General features: G+C 40.6%; 1 protein-coding gene across 1 annotated transcript in view; it reads right to left on the reverse strand.

Moving 5' to 3' along the window:
• Positions 1–15,000, reverse strand: part of LOC129410928 (sorting nexin-4-like) — a 25,261-nt gene that overhangs the window by 5,556 nt on the left and 4,705 nt on the right. Inside the window, exons 2-6 of the mRNA XM_055160025.1 lie at positions 13,343–13,503; positions 12,960–13,021; positions 12,801–12,866; positions 11,650–11,739; positions 10,711–10,810 (exon numbers count right to left, since the gene is read on the reverse strand). Of these exons, the coding sequence (XP_055016000.1) occupies positions 10,711–10,810; positions 11,650–11,739; positions 12,801–12,866; positions 12,960–13,021; positions 13,343–13,503 (479 nt within the window). The remainder of the gene's footprint in view (positions 1–10,710; positions 10,811–11,649; positions 11,740–12,800; positions 12,867–12,959; positions 13,022–13,342; positions 13,504–15,000) is intronic.

Here is a 15,000-nt window from a genome sequence, read left to right on the forward strand (position 1 = left end):
AAACACAACAACACACACTTTACAAAACACAACAACACACACTTCAGAAAACACAACAACACACACAACAACACACACTTTACAAAACACAACAACACACTTTACAAAACAACAACACACACTTCACAAAACACAACAACACACACTTTACAAAACACAACAACACACACTTCAGAAAACACAACAACACACACTTCAGAAAAACACAACACACACTTTACAAAACACAACACACACTTTACAAAACACAACAACACACACTTTACAAAACACAACAACACACACTTTACAGCTCATGTCGACAATGATCCCTGGGGGTGTGACGCTATCTGGAGGCACTGCTCCGTCTGAGGCTCTGTGAGACTTTTGTCTGAGCTTCAGTTTAACACAGTGGCTCAGTGTGTTTAATGAGAATGTTGTGAAAAAGTTCAATATTAGAAACTCATGGTGTTTCAGCTAATGAACTGAAAACATTTGCAAAGGTTTCTTGAGTCTTCAAATCAGGGGTGGACAATTATTTTTTTCATGGGGCCACATGAGAAACAAAAAAATATTGTGGAGGCCAAAATTCTTAAGACAATTCTGCAGAATATTAATAGTTTTTCTTAATAAAACCGAGTAAATATCAGTTTAGACGAGCTGCTCAGACTGGTCAGAGTTTATGTTCTGACTCAGCAATGAAAAAGTGAAGCTGCAGAACAAAACCACGTCTGTACAATGCCCAGGTCTGCTCCAAATGGTCTCAGTGTGGCTCATTGTCAAGGGGAAGGCTGCAGACTGAACACATGTCCAGGACAAACTCACTGACCCTCCACAAGACACAGAAGGTCACTGCTAAAGAAGCTGGTTGTTCACAGAGTGCTGCGTCCAAACGTATTTACATAAACTTGAGTGGAAGAAAAAAAAAAAAGTGGTAGGAAAAGGTGCACCAGCCAAAGGGATGAGTGCAGTCCTGAGAGGATTCTCCAGCAAAATCCACTCAGGAATTTGTGAAGCTTCATCAGGAGTGGACTGAGGCTGGAGTCAGAGCATCAAGAGCCACAGACGAAGCTTCTATGGGACATGGGACGTTGTGGAAAAAATTATATATCTGTTGAAGATAAATAATGAATCCATCCAATAATGAATGAAGCCTGATGAGTTTTTGGAATATAGACCAAGGTTTATTCTTGTTACAGCAGATATGGACAGGGCCTAGACCTGTTCTGACCAAAACCCAACAGCCTCTCCTCCAGCAGTGTGTTCCTACTACATCTCCCACCGTATCTCCCAGGCTCTCCCCATGTATCTACCCATGTATCTCCTCCAGAACATTTGAGCTCTGAGTATTTATACAGAAATACAAGGTGTCTTGTCGTCTCCGGGTGGGTGGAGAGTCTCTGCCTCAAGTGGAGGAGTTCAAGTATGTCGGGGTCTTGTTCTCGAGTGAGGGGAGGATGGAGCGTGAGATTGACAGGTGGACAGGTGCAGCGTCTGCAGTGATGCGGTCGCTGTATCGGACCGTTGTGGTGAAGAGGAGCTGAGCCGAAAGACGAAGCTCTCGATTTACTGGTCAGTCTTCGTTCCTACTCTCACCTCTGGTCATGAGCTCTGGGTAATGACCGAAAGGACGAGATCACGGATACAAGCGCTTGAAATGAGTTTCCTCTGCAGGGTGGCTGGGCGTCTCCCTTAGAGATAGAGTGAGGAGCTCAGTCACACGGGAGGAGCTCGGAGTAGAGCCGCTGCTCCTCCACGTTGAGAGGAGCCAGTTGAGGTGGCTCGGGCATCTGTTCCAGATGCCTCCTGAGCGCCTCCCTCGCGCCTCGGGTTCCCCCGGAGGAGCTGGAGGACGTGTCTGGGGTGAAGGAAGTCTGGGAGTCCTTGCTTAGACTGATGCCCCTGGCCCCGGATAAGCGGAAGAAAATGGATGGATGGACAAGTTACATACATGTCAAAGCAGAGTGACTTTGGTTCCAGAGGCTGGTGCTAAATGAACACACAGTTGATGGTAACAAAAGGCTTCCTGAAGGAGGAGACAGTTGTGTCTGATGAACCTTTACAAATGTTCATGACTGCTCTGGGTTTCAGGTAGAAATCACATTCATTTACACAAAGACAGATTGAAAGAAATCTTTCCACAATCTAAATTTCTATCACAGGACGATGTCAGAAGAGTCTGACCTGAGCTGTGGAGAAAAAGAACTGGACTGTTACTCAGTGTCCAAAGTCTCTGAAGAACTTTTGGAGTCTGGAGGAAGAGTGGAGGCAGAGAATTCACACTGCTTGAAGTCCAGTGTGAACTTTCCACAGTCCATGATGATTTGGGCTGCTGTCATCTGCTGGTGTAGGTCCACTGTGTTTTGTGAAGTCTTCATTTTCCATCAGGACTTGGCACCTGCCCACTCAGCCAAAGGCACCGAACGCTGATGATCTGATATTTTGTGTTTGGTTCACAGTGGACACATTTTGTTGTTCTTGTCAGTGTTTGTGTTGTTGTTCTTGTTGTTGTTGCTGCTTTTGTCTGTGACAGCGTGATGATGTGAAGCTCCTGCTGTGAGGAAAGGTTGGAGACTCTCTGCTGAGATGCTGCTACAAACTACAGTAGCTCTCGTCTTCAGCAAATAAACAACTCATCTGGCCTATTTCCTTAAACCAGAAACCTACATTATTTTATGGCAGTTACATAACGAACCAATGTTATAAAATGATATTGTTTTATGGAACCTCCTTGGTTTGGTGGAGAGTCCCTGTGGTGAATGTGTATCCTAGTTTTACCATTAAGTTAAGAGGGGGTTTGTGAAGAAAAGTAGAAAACAAAAGGTTAGAAAATACAGGACGTGAGAAATGCCACGTGCATTTTAAACCTGATGCTGTTTCTGTCTCATGTGAGAGTCTGTAGGGGTTTAGTTTACAGTTCAGATTTCTCTCAAACGTGAATGCTCGTTAAATTTATTTTATGGCAATTACACAATGTACGACTGTTATAATAAAATCCTATTGTTTTATATGAAACAGATCTTTGGACGTGTCTTTTAGCATCAGCCAGTAGAATTCTCTTCACTCGTGACAGACACAGTTTTAGAACGGTTTTATTTTAATTAAATTCTTAAAGTTATGGAGCTTTCAGTCATCTGTGGACATTAATAACGGTGATGTATGTATTATGTGTGATAGAGTTCAGATCATCTCAGAGTGAACTCTAGAAGATTATTTTTATTTGAATATTCAGTCACAGATGTTTTTCCTCTCGGCTCTTCTGGATCTGAAGATAATTTTAATTCTGAAATTCTCTTTATTCTAAAATTAAAAGTGCATTTGACAGATTCATATATTTATTATTTGTGAATCCAGTTTGAGTCGTTCTTTTAAAAGTAAAAAGGTGAGTTTGGTTGGTCACGTGTGTCTGTTTACAATCGAGCTGAAGCTGAAGATTCTCCACAGTAACTCTTACTTCCTGTGGACTTTATGTCTAATCTTTCATGCTTTAAAAATCCTGTATCTGAAGTTTTGCTCCACATTTCATAAAATAATAATAATACAGTTTTGTCTTGGATCTAAACTAGAAGTGCAGACTCTGATCTTTGAACACTTCAGAGTCTCAGAGTGACTGGAGACACTGGCGACAGGAAACAGCCGACGCCATCACAGCCTCACAGATTTATATCCTGTGCTCCACACACAAATCCCACTGCAGTCTGAGAGATCGGAGATTTTAAATATTCTCCTCGTGTCTGTAGTGTGCGCTTTTTGTCGCATGCTTAAAAATAATTTAAGACTGAAAAATCCTGCAGTGTGTGGAGGCCTTTAGACTTACCTCTATTCATTTTAACAAGACAACACCCAACCTTTGTCATAGAAATACAAGGATTTTGGTTAGCTGGAATGAAAAAACGCAGCGCGCGGCTTTTAATTTGTTTCATTTTTACTTGTACATATACATTTATATAATTATTCTTTATTTGACACCATTCACTTTCTATTTCTGCTACTTATTTAGAATTGATTATTATAATTTATACTTCTGCTCTTTGTTGTTCTAACATATTGTGATTTGTGAGCTCCTGTGTCCAAATCATTTCCCTTGTGTTTTTATTTTATATTCTGTTTGTGAATGATATGAGTTTTGTTTTCTTTGTTGTCAAATAAAATAAATCAGCAGAATCAGAAAATGAAAATGAAAATTGTAATAAAGTAATAAAGTAAATAAATTAAGATTGGAAAATTGGTTTATTACTCTATTACTCTGATCTATATCCATTTGGACTTCAGACTTTGAGGAGCACGCTGGTATGAAGTGAAATGTTTTCTTTTCTTTTTCTCCTCGTAAGCGACCATAATTGTTTTGATACCGACAGACCATGCGTGTTGCTTTCTTTTTCTTTTTTTCCCCTTTTTTGTTTAGAATCAGCAACATGTTTAAAAGCTCTTAGATTCTGCATAATCTGTCTCGTGTACTTCATTTGTATGATCAGGTTTCAAAGTAAGAAGCAAACCTGTTACGAAAAGGAAAATGTTGTGCAGAGGAATGATAAGAAAAGAAAAGAGAACCATTATTTGTCCCACAATGGAGAATAAAGACAGTGAGCTGGTGTTTTATATTCTGCTCATGAATGATATGAGTTTTGTTCTGTAAATCTTTGTCACAAATCTGTAAAATAAAATTAATCATCAGATTCAAACAAAATCTAAATTATAAAGTAATAAACACATTAGTTCATTTGGACTTTAGACACTTAATTTTATGGCAGTCACGTAATGAACCAATGTTATAAAATGATATTGTTTCGTATGGACTGATAACATAGCACAGCTTGCGTCGCTCGTGACAGACACACTAAGCTCCTGGCAGGTGAGAACAGTTTTACTTATTAATTAATTAATGTTAATGTACGCATTTTACAGAACAGTGTTCAGCTCCTGGCAGGGTGATCTCTTTCTATTTTGTGTTAAACTCTAGATTATTTTCATTTGAATATTCAGTCACGGATGTTTTTCCTCTCGGCTCTTCTGGACCTGGAGACTCTAATTCTTAAATTCTCTTCATTCTAAATTCAGAAGTGCATTTGACAGATTCATATATTTTTGTCTAATTTCTCCTTGGTTTGGCGGATAGTTTTACATCAATGAAGAGGGGGTTTCTGAAGAAAAGTAGAAAACAAAAAGTTAGAAAACACAGAATCCCTCTGCCTATGTCATCAACACAGAAAAGTCCATCCTGGCAGTTTACACATAAGGAAGACATTTTTCTGACAGTTTAAACCTTCATTTAACAAAATGAAGGTTTAAACTGGAAGTAAAATATAACCTTTTTTATTGAACATGTTGTAGATCTAATGAAGTTAACTGTGTTTTAGAGAAACGAGCAGTCTGACCTGTCATGCACATTAACATACTGCTGTTTCAGTCTAATGTGTAATTCTTCTGTGCGTCTGTAGGAGGCACTCTAAAAAAATCGAAATGGGTGGATGCCAGAGCAGGTCAGTGTTCGTAATGTCTCTTCTTTCACTCATGATAAGATATAATAAGTGAACATTTGCCCTGGGTGTTATTTTACTTATTTCACTTCAGTTGTTACGTCCTGTGTTTGAGGCTTAAGTGCTTAGAAAATGTCTTTTTCCACTTACCCCCTATCCCCGCCCACAGCTCTGCACTTAATTATAATTATTCAAAATTCAGATGCTGCATCACAAGTTAACAATTCAACAATAAAAACATGCAAGTGAAAATCTGCTGCCTGTTACAGTGAAATGCCACGAGCAGCACTTTCTATTGTTTCATTTACTGATACTCTGCAGCCGATGTCATCAACATTTCCTGGGCGTGTGAAGCCAATTTAAGGCACTTCTCTGTCTGAAATTCTGTTACTCAAATTAGACTTTATTCTGAGCTTTGTTTTACCACAATCTGACCAGTAAGAACTGATGGAACTACAGCAGGTGATCTGATCTGTGCTGCTGAACAAGTCCCTCTCACATAAGCCTCACACTGATCACAGGCTCTTGAAATTGCGCTCTTTAAATCACTTTTGTATTTTTTCTTGAGTTGTCAAATGATCTTTACACTGTGTTTACTAATGTGTGAATTGTGTCACCATGGCAACTGATGAAAGTTGGCCATAGACATAGATGCAGAACACATTTTGGTCATAAAATATTCCTGGAGTACATGATCCTGGTGTTTTTATTTCACTATTTTGCCAGTTTAAAAAAATCCCATCCCTAATAATCCCCCTGTGAGTGACGTCACACTCACTTACTCCACCTCTTTATACTGTACACAGTCTGGAAAACTCACAGAAATATGTGAGCTCTCCTCTCCTCCTATCATCAACTGCTCTGCCTGCTCATCCCCCTCTCCTCTGGCCTCTCCTCCGCTCATCCCCGTTCCAATATTCACTGTTCTTTGTAAATCATTCAGCCAGTGCTCCGTGGTCAAAATGAAAGTGAAAGTAAATTAATTCTGAATATGTCCAGGTGAGAGGTGAGCAAAACTGAAATCCTCCTACAAAGTTTTGGCCAACTAAGTAGGCTAGTGTTTATGTCCATCTCTGCGTTTGATCCACCAAAAACTTTTGTAGCAGATGGCACATTTATTTAAATACATTTTAACTGTATTCTATTCTGTTGCGGGAGATGCACGGACCGGAGATGTGACAGCGTTGGTGTATATTAGAGGTTAGATCCATATTACTCTAAACAGCAATGTGGAACTGCAGAATTTTAACTGCAATAAATGTAGAATAATGATCTACGTTTGTTAGTTAAATACTAAATAATCCCCCCACACACACACACACACGCTCCCCTTTAGTCCCCCAGATGCCGCGTAGTTTAGCAGCTCTGTTTGAAATGTATGTGTTTAGGTGTTTAGTCCAACTTTAAATATTATCTCAGGGTGTAATCTTTTTTGTCTTTCTTGTTTGGAATCACCAAAATGTTTACAAACCTTTAAATTTCAATTTTGCATAATATGCCTCATGTAATTCATTTGTATGCATTCGTCTAAATACTTTTTAAGTAAATCTTCTTGGATCTGCATCTCACTGTCTTTTCCTTTTGTCTTGTTCTTTTGTTCAGTTCCAGCAGACAGTCCAAGGAGCTTCGTAAGTCAATCAAAGAGATCCAAAATCTCTATAAAGAAAAGCGAGACCAGCTGCTTCATAACATCAGTGAGGTAGAGAAAATATTACAACAAATTCATGAACTTGAGAAAAAGACAAGTACTGGGGAAATTGCTGCAATAGCCACTTTAGCTACTGGAGCAACTTTAGCTGTTATCTCTGCCCCACTAACGGGAGGAGCGAGTTTGGCTGCACTGGCATTAGGAGCAAGCGCTGGTATCTCCGGAGCTGCTGCCGGTCTTGGAGTGAATGCAACCCACAAAACAGAAAGAAAACAGGCAAAAGAGAAATGGCATGTAGCAGAAACAGAGTTCAAATGCACAGTGAAGAAACTGGAGACACTCCTGAACAATGTGAAGACAATCTGTGAGAAGCAGAGACAGAGCAACAAGGATGTAAACAACACAAAACTTCTGCATGAACTGGAAGTGGGAATCCAAAAGTTAAAAGGTCAAATGGAGTTCCAACAACGGAGCGGCATCGAAGAGGTGTCCATGTTAAGAGCTCTGGACGAGATGAAAACAGTTCAGAATGAACTTGATAATATCATGACTCTCTTTGAATGTACTCTGAGAAGACTGAACTATGAATAAACTGTATACTGAAAATATACAAAAAATATACAGAAAACACTTTAAAAATGACTATAATATACTACACAAATGTACAACAAATATATACAGATTTATATACAGACTAACAACTCACCCTTATATAACAGATAATACTCCCTACAACTGAACAACAACTCACCCTTATATAACAGATAATACTCCCTACAACTGAACAACAACTCACCCTTATATAACAGATAATACTCCCTACAACTGAACAACAACTCATCCCCAAAGCTGGAATAAAATCAACAAAAACCTGAAATCCGGCATGAAAAAAAGAACATGTCATTAAAAAATACAAAACATTAAAACAATTCTATTATGGCACCGCCCTGAATGACAAAAGCACACACCGGCGTACTCAGGACATTTCCTCGCACAGTTTTCATGGCAAGCACTTTAAATTTGGCCAAAGACACTAAACCCTTGTGCAAATAAAGATTATCAGTTCAATTTTGAACATGAATTTGGGTATGGTCATGGTGAAAAAATTCACAGGAGACATGAATTAATGAAAAGAATCACTGGAGGCTTATTTGTGATGAGGCACAAAGCGACAAAATCACAGGAGTCAGAAGTTGTCTCACTGGATTAAAAGGAGAAGTAACATATAATATACACTGATTTTGGTAGAGTTAGGCTTTCCTCTATTATTTCACACCAGTCTTTTGCTATCTGTGCTACTTATTTAGAATGTATTATTATAATTTACAATTTCTTCTCTTTGTTCTAATATATTGTGATTTATGAGCTCCTGTGTCCAAATCATTTCTCTTGTGTTTTTATTTTGTATTCTGCTCATGAATGATATGAGTTTTGTTTTGTAAATCTTTGTTGTAAAATAAAAGTAAATCAGCAGAATCAGAAAATGAAAATTGTAAATAAAAGTAAATAAGTAAAGTAATAAAAATAAGTAATAAAAATTGGTTTATTACTCTATTACTCTGCTCTATATCTACTTGGACTTCAGACTTTGAGGAGCACGCTGGTATGAAGTGATATGTTTTCTTTTATTTTTTCTCCTCGTAAGCGACCATATTTGCGTGTTCCTGATTGGCTCATCCACCTGTCAATCATTTGAAAATCTGCGCATTTGAAAAAACTGTCAGATTCACCTGTGACCAGACTCACAACGTCAGCAATTATTGGGGAAGCGTTTAAATTCGTTTTGTACTTTTGTACCAGCTAAAAAATTTTTGGGTGCGGTGCGTCACCGTGGTAACTACTGAACATTCCACTATAAACATACATGCAGGACACCCCCAGCCTGATGTCACTGCCAAGTTCCTTTATTCGTGTATTAAACGCCCTCCCTGTTTCCTCGATGTGTGATTTATTGCAGGACACGCAGGGTATTTCGTGTATGACATTACATTTATGCTCTGGTTCCAATTCCTGTTTAAATCAGATGACCAGACACGTCACAGCAAAATCACGAGACTCTGAGGAAGACGCTAGTGAGCAGTCGAAACTGTCAGGTATGAAAACAAACTCTTGGTCTGAAAAAAAGAACCTAATAACATAAATTATCGGAAGACCAAATGAACCTCATTGGACTACTGATATCACCTCGTCCCAGATTCATTCAAGCTGGACCAAGGCGGCGGCTTTGTTAATGCGTTCGTTCCAATAAACAGCGATAGTCAATACAAATTCTGTCATTCTATATGTATGACCTGCAGTTAAGTCTGTAACAATAATCAATAAATCAATTAATCGTACGATAACTTTTAATGAGCTTGATAACTTTTCCGGGAGCGATAAATTCTATTTGCAGCTTGTTTGTTTTCCTCGCTCTCTCTCGCTCCCAGAGACTGACTGTTAGAAGCTTCTGTCTCTCTCTGACTCCTCTCGTTTAACAATCGTAATGACGCTGTGTTTATCAGCACAGCGGATCCGCGCGCAGCCTGAGTGCAGAAAACGTCGCTGTCTGTGCGGCGAACATGAAGCCGCAACACAAGCGCCGCCGTCAGAGTGACAAAACGGTTCATCGTAGTGTGACAAAACAGGTCACGATGCCGAATCAGCACTGGTGAGCGGGACATGTCTTAGCGGTCCACATGCGTCAAATGCAGCGAGCAAAACACAAACGACGAGAAAAAACGTCCCAAACCCCAACAGCCGACATAAATCCAAACAAGAGCAACAGAACTAGCCTCGCCCCCAGGAGAACCCAAAATCCACTGAAATCCCACAAAACACCGACAGGATACCAGACAGAACAGTGGCTCCCTCATAGAGAAATAGGATCATGTGTCGCGGGTTAAAACGAACATTTCAATGACCAAAATGACGAGGCCACAGCAGCAGCCACAGAGACGAGACACAATATTCCAGTGTAAATCAGAGACTAAAATCACTTTTAAGGACAATTTTGTTATAGAGACTTAATAATCAATTGTATTTATTGTTTTGGTTGTGTTTGGTTCAACAATGGTTTATTCAAGTGGATTTTTGTGAACAAGTCGTCGCTGTAAACCAGACACATTAGACTGTGTTAACAAGTCTGTTTTATTTAGGCCTGTTGTTTGTGTTTGTCTTACACTTCCTGTGTTAAATGTTCTTTAGAAAGTCAAGTTTATTGATCATTGAGAAGATGTATTTGCATTTTTATTCCATGTTCATTATATTAGTTGAAATTGGTCTCAAAATGTCAATATTATCGTTTATCGCAATAAATTCTTGGTCAATTAATGGTCCAACAAAATCTGTTATCGTTATAGGCCTAGCCGCAGTATCGTGCCGGGGAACATCGGTGCCTTTCAGTTAGAGGTATCGCTTTTCCGCTGGGAAAATTAGCCACTGGGGAAAAGCAATAAGTTTTGAAAATAGAAGCATCGATGTTTCCCGGGGGAACATGTGGCAAGCGGTTTTCCCATGTCCATTTATAAACACAGTCTGTGTCTGGACCTGGACGAGTGAGGATCACACACACACACACACACACACACACACACACACACACACACACACACACTGTTGTTCATTTACCCCTGTGGCCAGCTCCTCTCTCTGCTGCCTCTTGGTGATCAGGTCCTGGGTGGACACCTCCAGCTCAAACTGTGTCAGCTCATGTTTCCTGCACACGGCTCTGAAAAACACAACACCTGCTTCAACACTGTTGCCATAGTAACAAAAGAGGGAGTATTATACTTCTGTGGGCTATTAATTGAAACACATGAACACATGTTTACATCATCATGTTCCTTTTATTGTTTTTCAAAATGCTCTATTCACTCAAAACAACAGATTTGCAAACACAAACAAACACATTTTTAAACATGCATGACTCGAAAAACATCTTCAGACGGGTTTTTGATGCCTGGAGAGGTTTAGTCCTGGTTTAGACCTGGTTTAGACCTGGTTTAGACCTGGTTTAGTCCTGGTTTAGTCCTGGTTTAGACCTGGTTTAGACCTGGTTTAGTCCTGGGTTAGTCCTAATTAAGACCTGGTTTAGACCTGGTTTAGTTCTGATTTAGACCTGATTTAGACCTGGTTTAGACCTGGTTTAGTCCTGGGTTAGTCCTAATTTAGACCTGGTTTAGACCTGGTTTAGTCCTGGTTTAGACCTGGTTTAGACCTGGTTTAGTCCTGGGTTAGTCCTAATTTAGACCTGGTTTAGACCTGGTTTAGTTCTGATTTAGACCTGGTTTAGACCTCTTTTAGTCCTGGTTTAGTCCTGGTTTAGACCTGGTTTAGTTCTGATTTAGACCTGATTTAGACCTGGTTTAGATCGGCTTTCATCCAGGTTTTTGATGCCTGGAGAGGTTTAGTCCTGGTTTATTCCTGATTTAGACCTGGTTTAGACCTGGTTTAGTCCTAGTATAGTCCTGTCATCTCTGGTTTAGTTCTGGTTTAGTCCTGGTTTAGTCCTGGTTCAGTTCTGGTCTGGTTCTGGTTCTGTTGTCGTGGTTCTGTTGCCGTGGTTACCTGAGGGCCTCGGCGTAGGACAGATATTCTTTGAGTTGGTCGGCGTAGTGCTCCTCCTCCTCCAGGATGTCGTCAATCGAAGCTGCAAACCTGAAAACACAAAACTTTATTAAACCAAAAACACAAACACCAAAAACAAAAACACAAAAAAACCCAACACCAAGTTACTGACTGGTTTAGACCTGACTTGGCTCTGATTCAGTCCTGGTTTAGTCCTATCATAGTCCTCGCTTATCCCTTGTTTAGACTTGGTCTAGACCTGGCTTAGCCCTGTTTTAGACCTGTTTTAGACCTGTTTTAGTCCTGGTTTAGTCCTGGTTTAGACCTGGTTTAGACCTGTTTTAGTCCTGGTTTAGTCCTGTTTTAGACCTGGTTTAGTCCTGTTTTAGTCCTGGTTTAGACCTGGTTCAGTCCTGGTTTAGTCCTGGTTTAGTCCTGTTTTAGACCTGGTTTAGTTCTGGTTTAGTCCTGTTTTAGTCCTGGTTTAGTCCTGTTTAGTCCTGGTTTAGTCCTGTTTTAGTCCTGGTTTAGTCCTGTTTTAGTCCTGGTTTAGTGGTTTAGTCCTGTTTAGTCCTGGTTTAGAGACCTGTTTTAGTCCTGGTTTAGTCCTGTTTTAGACCTGTTTTAGTCCTGGTTTAGTCCTGGTTTAGACCTGTTTTAGTCCTGGTTTAGTCCTGTTTTAGACCTGGTTTAGTCCTGGTTTAGTCCTGGTTTAGACCTGGTTTAGACCTGGTTTAGTCCTGTTTTAGACCTGGTTTAGTCCTGTTTTAGTCCTGGTTTAGTCCTGTTTTAGACCTGGTTTAGTCCTGGTTTAGTCCTGGTTTAGTCCTGTTTTAGACCTGGTTTAGTCCTGTTTTAGTCCTGGTTTAGTCCTGTTTTAGTCCCTGTTTAGACCTGTTTTAGTCCTGGTTTAGTCCTGTTTTAGTCCTGGTTTAGTCCTGGTTTTAGTCCTGGTTTAGTCCTGGTTTTAGTCCTGGTTTAGTCCTGTTTTAGTCCTGGTTTAGTCCTGGTTTAGTCCTGTTTTAGTCCTGGTTTAGACCTGGTTTAGTTCTGGTTTAGTCCTGGTTTAGACTCGTTTTAGACCTGTTTTAGATCTGGTTTAGTCCTGGTTTAGTCCTGGTTTAGTCCAGGTTTAGTCCTGTTGTACTCACGCGTCCATGTGGTGTCCTGCGCTCTGAAGTCCGTCTCCCATCTCTCTCTCGATGGCGCTCCACTCGCTGAAAACACAAAAACATCCTCAATTTAAAAAACTCTTTCTTTATTTATCCAACCACAACATCTGGGAGGGCATCTGACACATTTACACAAACCTGAAGACTCGTCCGTAGTTCCCGTGCACTTTGTAAACTCCGTAGAGCCGATCTGCCACTCTCTGAAAAGAAAGAAGGAGAAAGTAATCTAAAGGTGCACTGCGGAACCTTTCTGATCCACGGTCGGGTCGTCAAAAGTATCGAAAATCAGAACGGAAAGAAAAGAAAGCGTGTTTTTATTATGATGAGTATCACGTTTATCATCGAAACTTTGAAGGACAAACAAAAGCAAACAAAGCAACAACAAAAAAAAAACCCTCTCACACTCAAAAAGAACCAGCCTTTGCTACTGAAATTTAAGACATTTGTAAAAAAAAATAAGACTTGGACAACATCATTTAAGACGTTTTAAGGTCTTAATTTAGGAACATGAAATTTAAGACCTTTTTTAGACTTTTAAGACCCAACGGCTGCCCTGAGAAAGCGTCAAAACTGTCTTTTCGTGGACCGTGTACGAGCAAGTATTTGTATCTCTGCTGTTTCCTGTTGGTCTGTGGTTTGTTTAAACTGTTTTCCTCAACAGCGTCACATGACCGACTCACGAACCCAGAGAATCAGGAAAGAACGAGTCACAGTGACGTGTCCAATAGAGACTTTGCACCGTCACGTGTCGCCGTGGCAACAGTACCGCACACTATGTCACTGACTTCAGCAGCGTCGGAGAAACATGGGCAGGTTTTGTTGTGTATTTGGTTGTTCTAGACGCTCTGAAAGGAATAAAACGATTCGTTTCTTCACTGTTCCTCTGGAAATGACTCATCAGGATCAAACAAGGGAATNAGACCAGGGTTAGACCCAGGTTTTAGACCAGGTTTAGACCAGGTTTAGACCAGGTTTAGACAGGGTAAGACCAGGTTTAGACCAGGTTTAACCAGTTTAGACCAGGTTTAGACCAGGTTTTTAAGACCAGGTTTAAACCAGGTTTAGACCAGGTTTAGACCAGGTTTAGACCAGGTTTAGACCAGGTTTAGACCAGATTTAGACCAGGGTAAGACCAGGGTAAGACCAGGTTTAGACCAGGTTTAGACCAGGTTTAGACCAGGTTTAGCCAGGGTTTAGACCAGGTTTTAGACCAGGTTTAGACCAGGTTTAGACCCAGGTTTAGACCAGGTTTAGACCAGGTTTTTAGACCAGGTTTAGACCAGGTTTAGACCAGGTTAGACCAGGTTTTTACCAGACCAGGTTTAGACCAGGTTTAGACCAGGTTTAGACCAGGTAAGACCAGGGTTAGACCGGGTTTAGACCGGGTTTAGACCAGGTTTAGACCAGGTTAGACCAGGTTAGACCAGGTTTAGACCAGGTTTAGACCAGGTTTAGACCAGAGGTTAGACCAGGTTTAGACCAGGTTTTAGAAACCAGGGTTAAGACCAGGTTTAGGCCAGGTTTAGACCAGGTTTAGACCAGGTTTAGACCAGGTTTTAGACCAGGTTTAGACCAGGTAGACCAGGTTAAGACCAGGTTTAGGTTTAGGACCAGGTTTAGACCAGGTTTAGACCAAACAGGTTTAGACCAGGTTTAGACCAGGTTTAGACCAGGTAGACCAGGTTAGTTTAGACCAGTTTGAGACCAGTTAGACCAGGTTAGACCAGACCAGGTTAAGACCAGGTTTAGACCAGGTTTAGACCAGGTTTTGACAGGTTTAGACCAAGACCAGGTTTAGACCAGGTTTTAAACCAGGGTAAGAGACACGGGTAAGACCATATAACACGCGAACACACAGAGTGTGGTTCGCTGTTAATGGTCTTACCCGAGTGGTCTTACCCTGGTTTCAACCTGGTCTAAACCTGGTTTAAACCTGGTCTAAACCCTGGTCTTACCCTGGTCTAACCCTGGTCTAAACTGGTCTAAACCTGGTCTAACCTGGTCTAAACCTGGTCTAAACCTGGTCTAAACCTGGTCTAAACCTGGTCTAAACCTGGTCTAACCTGGTCTAAACCTGGTCTAAACCTGGTCTAAACCTGGTCTTACCCTGGTCTAAACCTGGTCTAAACCTGGTCTAAACCTGGTCTAAACTGGTCTTAAACCTGGTAAACCTGGTCTA

The sequence above is a fragment of the Boleophthalmus pectinirostris genome, unplaced genomic scaffold (assembly GCF_026225935.1).
Source record: "Boleophthalmus pectinirostris isolate CB_2022bp ecotype Guang Dong unplaced genomic scaffold, ASM2622593v1 HiC_scaffold_2826, whole genome shotgun sequence".
Classification (NCBI taxonomy): domain Eukaryota; kingdom Metazoa; phylum Chordata; class Actinopteri; order Gobiiformes; family Gobiidae; genus Boleophthalmus; species Boleophthalmus pectinirostris.